The 8248-nt window shown below is 41.1% G+C and overlaps 1 protein-coding gene across 2 annotated transcripts in view; it reads left to right on the forward strand.

Annotated features, from left to right (window-relative positions):
* Window positions 1-1346: 1346 nt before the first annotated feature.
* si:dkey-191g9.5 (rap1 GTPase-GDP dissociation stimulator 1) overlaps window positions 1347-8248 on the forward strand; it is a 32710-nt gene continuing 25808 nt past the window's right edge. The window contains exon 1 of one of the 2 annotated variants that reach the window (XM_024297989.2): window positions 1347-1528. In XM_024297989.2, the coding sequence (XP_024153757.1) occupies window positions 1516-1528 (13 nt within the window). In that variant the 5' untranslated portion in view covers window positions 1347-1515. The remainder of the gene's footprint in view (window positions 1529-8248) is intronic. The other variant, XM_024297990.2, reaches the window with a different exon arrangement.

An 8248-nucleotide genomic window follows, 5' to 3' on the forward strand; every position in this document is an offset into this window, starting at 1 on the left:
CCAAATTATAGTCCCTACTTATCTTCATCAGATATAGCACTTTGATTCGTTTTTAAATGAACCACTATATTAAAATCTTATTAGGATTCTATATGAAGTCTGGCAAATGTTTTCAATAGCTTCCAAACCATTTGACCCAATGAGATTAAATCTCTGCTGAATGATAGTCCCTATTTACCTTCATCAGACACACAACTTTGTTTTGCAATTGTCAAAGATAAATATTATATACCATTTTTTAAAATTAAAATCCTACAGGGATCGCATGTGAAAAATTTAAATAATTTTCACTTGCTGCCAAACCATGTGACCCAAAAAGATACAATCTATGCTGAATTGTAGGTCCTAACTACCTACATCAGACACACCAACTTGTTTAGCAATTGTTAAAGAATATTTATAAGAATTTTTAATAATATTTTGTCATAGACTCACTAATACAGTCTGGTAATTTTTATTCACTAGCTTCCTAACTTTGCCCCCCTAAAAGACCTTATATATGCCGAATTAAAGGCCCTAACCTACATCAGACATATTTAATCTCATTGGGTCACATGGTCTGGAAGCTATTGAAAAAAATTGCAAGAATTCACATGCTAGATCTTGATGGTTTACTATTAAAAATGTATCTAAAATGTTCATCATCGGTAATTACAAAACAAAGTGATGTAGATTAGTAGGACCCACGATTCAACATAAATTTTATCTTGTTGGTTTACATGGTGTGGCATCAATCAAAAGGAAATAACAGATTTCATATGTAATCTTTAGGATTTTTATGTAATAATTCATATAAAAAAATCATCATCTCTGCGCCGAGTACGATGAAGGTAAGCAGGGACTATCATTGGGCATAGATTTCATCCCGTTGGGTCACATGGTTTGGAAGATATTGGATAAAAATTATTCACTCTGGAATGTATTGACTGTCCCTAAGAGATGCTGCTGAATGTCTGTCGAGTATCCAACCTAAAACTAACTTCCTTGAACAAACACAGGTGGGGACACTATGGAAAGTGTGGACAAACCCAATTGGGGCCCGCATTTTACCCACTTCTAAACCATGTGGGGCCCACTTGGCCCGTTTACATGTGAGCAAGACCCCTGACCCTCAGATGCTCCCTGTGGCTCTCCTAAGGTTCTTACTGGTGTTTATAAATGGATGAAAAGAAATACATGTAAATCCTCTTTGAGAGTATTAAAAAATAAAATACAATTGAAAAAACAGAAAGGAACATTGTTCACACTGATCAAAGATCAATATTTTGAGAAAGATTTACTGTGGTGTGGTGATTGGTTATGAGCAGAGTTAGAAAGCTCCCTCTGCAAATGAGCAGAGGAGGGGGGAGCAGGCGCAGTGCGAGCCGGAAGGAGGAGTGACACAGAGATAAGTAGCTAGAAAAGGGGGGAGTTGTAAAATAGGATTAGGGAAAGGACATCAAGGGCCAGCTGACGGGCACAGACAGCGCCGGCACTCACAGCCAGACAGCTAGCAGAGTCTGCTGACCAGCAGCCATGGCAGACATGGGTGAGTAGCTTCATTGTAGCATTTTCCGGAGCCAGTTTCTGCACGGGATGGATGAATGGATGCTGAGGAAAGCAGTGGTCTTACTGATGCCTGACATATGTCATTTCCACCCCATAACAAATACAAACCACTGCTTACAGCCCAGCCCCCTCTGAAGCTCCGACATCCCACCTCCCAGAGCGTGGACAGTCACGGACGAACACCATGATGCTGGTTCGATTGAGGTGTCCGTACAAAACAGCAAGCTGGGGACTTTTCAGTTTTGTCTGTACTACCACCCTTTAACACCGGTGCTCCAGTGTTTACGTTCTTTGATCTACTGTAACTTTTCAACCGTTAACAGGATAATTCCAGTAGATTGTGAAGGAGAAAAGCACGCTTTTCTCCTTCACAATCTACTGGAATTATCCTGTTAACGGTTGAAAAGTTACAGTATGTTAAAGATTTTGCGATTAAGCGTCACGGCTCAGGTGTTAAAGGGTTAAATTTGTCTTTTCTCATTCAAAAGGTTAGGGTTAAGGCAAGTAAATTCGAAAGAGGCTGTAAGTGTTTTTATTTCCTCCTAACATGCATGAACTCGACTACATACGCTGATGTAGCTGCTTATGAATCAGCCACAGAGCTGCATCCACTCAAGCTATTTTAGTCTGACTCAAGGGATAAGCTCAGGTAATTATCTTCTGTAAGTTTCTCCTCACTGGGTCTGGACTTGGAAAATATCCCACTTGTCCATGGAGTTTCATTCATTAATAAGGAAGCAGAAGCTTAGAACGTGTAGTTCCAGGTTTCTTTTGTTGTGACGAGGTGATGAAGATGGTGTTGACTGTCTAAAGCAGACCGAGATCCAGACCAAGAAGGAACTGCAAAGACTTATTTACTCTTTAGGGAAATATGGTTCGTGGGTGCTTGTGTGAGTGTGTGGGAGTGATTGTGTGCCCTTGACTGGGCCCTGCCTTCACCCAGCAGTGGCCGGTACAGGCTCTGGCAACCTGAAAGGCAGATAGCAGGTTTAGGAAGTGAATGGATGGTTGGAAAATGTTATACTGCTTTGCATTCATTACAATTTTTTCTTGAATATTAATTGTAATTCTTTTTTCGCACGGACAAAAACAGAAATATTAAGAGAAACTAACGTAAAATAGCACTTTACTTTTGACAGAAGCTCACATGGCTTCCTTTTAAGATAAAAGACTTCCTGTGCCAAACAGGATCATCAGAGGGCAGCCAATGGGCTCCTATGAAAGGTTTAACCCCTCCGCTGTCTCTGGGGTCCAGATGACTCCACCCACATATTGATGTGTGATTCCTTTCATCACAAATGTGGACAAAGGTGGACAGGATTTTATGTCTGCCATGGACATTAGTGAAACTCAAAAATCAATGATATAAAAAAGTTCAGTGCACTATCTTGTGGGGTCCAGATGACCCCACTTTTAATGTAAACAAGCTGAGGAGAGTGGAAGGGCTATAAAAACAAAGCAAGACAAAGTAGTCCTTATAGGGCTACTATGATAAGCCTTCATCTTTATTCCTGTTTACTACTGTTAACTTCAACTTAAATGTGAATTCATTGGTGTATAATTACACTACATCACGGATGAGTAACTCCAGTCCTTGAGGGCCGCTGTGTCTGCATGATTTCCTGATATCCAAGCCCTACTCACGACTGATTACCTTGTTCAGGTGTCTCTAGCCAATTAGAACGTGTCAGAGCAGGGGATGTTGGAGAACATGCAGAAATGCGCCCTTGGAGGCCTGGAGTTGCCTATCCCTGTACTATATATATTTCTCATTGACATATATCAGGGACATCCAAAGTCAGGCCTCCTGCTGGTTTTCCTGAAATCCTGCCTTATCTGCTTCTGATTACCTGGATCAGGTGTGTTCTACCAATAAAGAGCTTCAATGGCAGGTTGGATGGAAACCATCTAGGACGGCGGCCTTTGAGGACTGACATACATAGAGATGAACCAAACAAGGCTGTGACATCACCAGCAGAGAATGGCTTATGTCAGGTTCCAACAAAATGAAGTCAATTCAGTTCCCTTTTTTCCGCGGTACAGATTTAACCATTTTGGGACCAGATGACATTAGTAAGCAGTGATTAGTCCTAGTCGATCTTAGTCATCACTTCTATGGCAACCACTCTAGCTAATCAGGAGAGAGATTGTTGGAAAGCCACACCCCTTCCACTGAAAGTGGGTTCGGAGAGAATCTGTCCATCAAACGCTTTCAACATTGGAGGTGGTGCAAGCATGCACTACATGCTTTTATTGAGGCATCTGGTAAAGAAAATATATTATGAAAACAATTAGGTTTAGCAAGAGCGTGTTAACAAAGAAGTACCAGAGATGGAATGGGTATTCTGACAAACAGAATGACTGAGTAATAGTGTTTTTTCAATAGAAGCCAATGAGATTTTGTGTCTTTCTGGGACCAGTGAGTACTTTCTCTGTTTGGAACACCAGGGGAATGGGACAACCAGTCCAGTTCTCTCCGTGTACTTTCTATGATATTTCAGCAACACCCCTCTAGACATCAGCTAACCGTTGTTAGGCAGCTTAAGAAAATATGTGCTTTAAACTCACCCCAAAAAATGAGCAATCAGAAAAGAGTATTTCTAATCATTTGAAATCTGTGGATTCTGAAGGAAATGTAGAGCGAACATTACCTCTTGATGTCAGCAGGACTGTGAAAACCTTTAATAGGGATGGGCACCAGACTTCTGTTCCAAGTAAGAACTGTTATGATTTACATGGTTCTACCAAAACCAAAAGAAGCTGCTGCAATCGGTTCCTGATTTCGGTGCTTAGTTTGAGTGAAAGTCTATTTGTCTTAGAACATATCAATCACTTCTACTCTATTCAGTACTTTGAAGTTCAAGCTAATCATTCTGCCTTTTTTTTGTGACAGTGGGCGGGCTCAAATAAGACCACTGACGGGGCGAGCATGAGAACGTTTAGCACTGGAACGTCTGGCTGCCTTTCACAGCAGGTCACAGAAGTTTGACAGGTCGCTGTGTCGCATCAACCAATCAGGAACTCAGCTTTGGGCACGTGACGTTTTCAGTGACCCGATCAGCAGGTAGAATACTGATCCAATTCGAGAATCCAGTTGGAGCTGCCAGTGTTCACCAGAGCTCGTCTCCGGCAACTGTTGGGTGAAGGCGGGATTCACTCTGGATATGTTGGCAGACTGTTGCAGCGCGGCGGATCTCTGGCTGCAGCCAGCCTCCTGGAATTCACCGGAGCTCGCTCGCTCAATACGCTGGCAGACAGACAGCGGGGGCAGCCTGCTAAGGTCTTCTGAACTTTGATATTTAAGTTATTTTCATCGAGACAATAATTAAAGCGGGACAGCCTTCAAACTCAGTCACAGAGACACAGAAACACAGCAAAAGCGGCTGTCATCCAGACACAATCCCTGAGTGAGATAGAAGCTCCAGTAATGAGAAAATCTCTAAAGGATTTCACTCCTCACAATAAATTAACCAACATTATCTGTGTCTGCATTCATAGAAAGTGTGTCATACACAGACAACCACACGCAGCCACGGTGTCTAGCTAAGGATCATATTTTTGACAGGCAACAAGCAGCGAATCACGATTTGCGGCCCAGAGATTGGGGAGCCCTGATTCATGGGGAGCTAACAGCATGTCAAAAAAATAAAAATAAAAAAAAGACAAAACCTCGAACATCCACTTTTGTGGCGGAGGTCTTGACCATGCTTCAATATGTGACAAGTTGGGAATGAAAATGTGTTGATTTGGGATGATGTTGTTATTATTTTGTTATTATTGAAGTACCAAAATAGGCACCAATTAGGAACCAAAACTGAAACCAAAAAACTGCATTTGCACTGGAACCAAATAAAAACCAATCAGTGCCGGCCCTAACCTTTACACAGTTTCTTACTTTGCACCTCAGCCTAAAATGTGCAAATGTAACGAATCCAAATTAAATACATACATTCGAACATACATAGCATTCACTGTTGGTCATTTAGGGACAAATGAGCTTCATACCAAGGAAAACCTGTCAGTCACATTTGAAGTTGTCCATGGAAACAGGGGCCCTCAACCATACTCAACCACCTCTATTCTTTGACAGGAATCTTGATAAATGTTTGGAGATTTTTCAGACGGCCTTGATTTATTTCCTTATTTATATTCCACAGAATCTCCGATGAGTGGGTGACTATTGGTGAAAGTGGCAGAAGGTTGCAGCAAGGAGGAGGTCTAAAGTTTCAGATCTGGCCTTATGGGTAGTGATATGAAGCAGAACAAGGAGTGGACTGAGACTACAGTCAATGCATCAAGAACCTCCACTCAAAGAAAATACTAGATATGAATTACAAATGTCCTATTCTTTGTCTCAGACCACCGCTGACATTTAGATTACCTTGACGGTTGCTCAATGCTTCTTTTAGATCATTGTAAATTTTACATCCCATTTGGAAATCATTATCCCAGAGTCTGGAGGAAGATTGGAGGAACAGAATCCATATTGCTTGAAGTCCAGTTGGAAGTTTCCAGTGATGGCTGGAGGTCCCATGTCCTCTGCTGCTGTTGGTTCACTATTTCTGAGGTCCACAGCAAAATTCTATTAGGAAACTCTAGAGCTCTCCATGCTGCTCTGTGCTGTCAAGCTGTGTGTAGATGCTGAATTTCATTTCCAGCAGGACTTAAAACCTGTGAACACTGGCAAAAGTACCAAAGTTTGCTCTTACAGCAAACCTGGCTGACCTAAACCTAATAGAAACTCTAGGATCTGTTGTCTAAAAGGAGGATGAGAGACACCACACCCAGCAATGCAGGTGACCTGAAGGCAGCCTTCAAAGCAACCTGAGCTTTCATTCCACCTCTGCAAAGCCACAAGCTGATGGCCTCTACGCCACAAAGCACTGATGCAAGAGTTCATGCACTTGGTAACTAAAATATTAAGAGCATAAGAGCAAACAGTTTTCAGAAACCTGACACAAGTGCTATAAGCCTATAATAAGACCTGCTCCAAAGGAAATTGTGTTTCTGTGTGGTTCTACGACATGTTGTTGTAGATTTTTTCTCATGAAAAGGACCTACATGAAGAAAATCAAGAATAAATTGCATTTCTGAGTATTCCTTTATTCAAGTTGGTGTGAATCAGGAGGAGAAGAAAAAATGCTATTGGAAAAATATCATATTTGTGACCTAGAAAATACACAAGCTCCCTGTTCCACTCCTCTCTGATACACCCACTCATAGACAAATAGATCTATGTTTTCCTCGGCCAAGCTGGAATCTGGATCTTAACTGTACGGCTGGATAGGAATGATAATAATCACCGTTTTATGTTGCTCTGCTAATGTTAGGTTTGGTTTGTGAGGGGCTGTAAGCTAGCAGCAGACACATGGGTGATGGGAAGTGTGGGCGGTGTTGCCCCGCTCCATTGGTCCCACTCACAACTCAGAGGTGAATTTCCAATTTTAAAATGGTATAAAATATTTTCAGATACACAACAAAACATGGCATTAATGATATTTAGACCATTTCTGTCAGTTATGAGTCAAAGATGTTGATTTTTCTGTAACAGTTTGTCACTCTGCTTTTTCCTGTTGTTTTTCCGCTATTGTTCCTGGCATTATACGTCTGACCTTAGGTCAAACCTGCTGGAACATCTAATCCTGGAAAGATTATGGGGTGATTAGCACCTTAATGCTTCAGACTACCAGCCCTGTTAAACTTCTGCTGTTATGGAGATCCGGTCTGCTGATGATCAGCTGATCATCTGAAGAACTGAACTTGATGTCTGCAGTCTGGATGTCAATGAAGATGGTATTAGCGAGAAGGGAACATCAGTTCTTTAGTTTTGTTGACTTTGATGTGCAGTTTCATCTGTGTTTTGATAACCCAGTACTGGACTGGAGACCAAATATCCATGACATTAAATAAACAAATGTCCATGGTTTGATGAATCGGATAAGAGCCGACGTAAAGCTGAGTGTTTGTGTCGATAGAGGTGACTAAGATGAGGCCTCATCAGGTTATATTGTGAGGCAGTTCCCCCCTTTGTTCTGCTTTTTTTCCTTTAATAATACAGCATCTATTCTTTTTGTCTTTTTTGTTTTGCAAACTTTACAACACTAACTAAAAATATACACGACATAACAATCAGGAGAATCCTTAACAGAATAGCTGAAATTCCGGATCCTGGATGTCTTAATGAGGCTTCCAAACATACAGACAGATTGTAGTGTTTGAGTGTATTAAACACGTCAAATATTCCAGTTAAACCTTTTGCATTCAGTCATGCCTTTGTCATTGATTCACTGCCTGAATCTGTTCTTTTTCCTGCAGAAGTTAGCACAGTACAGTCGTCTTTTACTCAGAGATAAAATGTTTGGCATTTACATAATATGTTGATGATGATGATACTTACTTGAGAGTCCTTCAATTAGAGTCAATGGATCCAAATCTAGATTCAGTCCCAATATCTTCTGCATTTCACCAAATATATTAGAACAACATTGATGTAATTTTGAACATGACTAAAAACAAGATCTCAAAGTAACTTTTCTACTTTACATTTACAGACATCTTAACAAATGAATAATAATAAATAATTCATTCATCTTCTTAGCCGCTTTGTCCATGTCATGGTCAAGGGGATGCTGGAGCCTAACCCGGCTACCAGTGGCGGGCCGTGCATTTCACACCTAGGCCTTCAGTAGTGCTCCATCTG

This window comes from Oryzias melastigma, linkage group LG15, assembly GCF_002922805.2.
Source record: "Oryzias melastigma strain HK-1 linkage group LG15, ASM292280v2, whole genome shotgun sequence".
Lineage (NCBI taxonomy): Eukaryota > Metazoa > Chordata > Actinopteri > Beloniformes > Adrianichthyidae > Oryzias > Oryzias melastigma.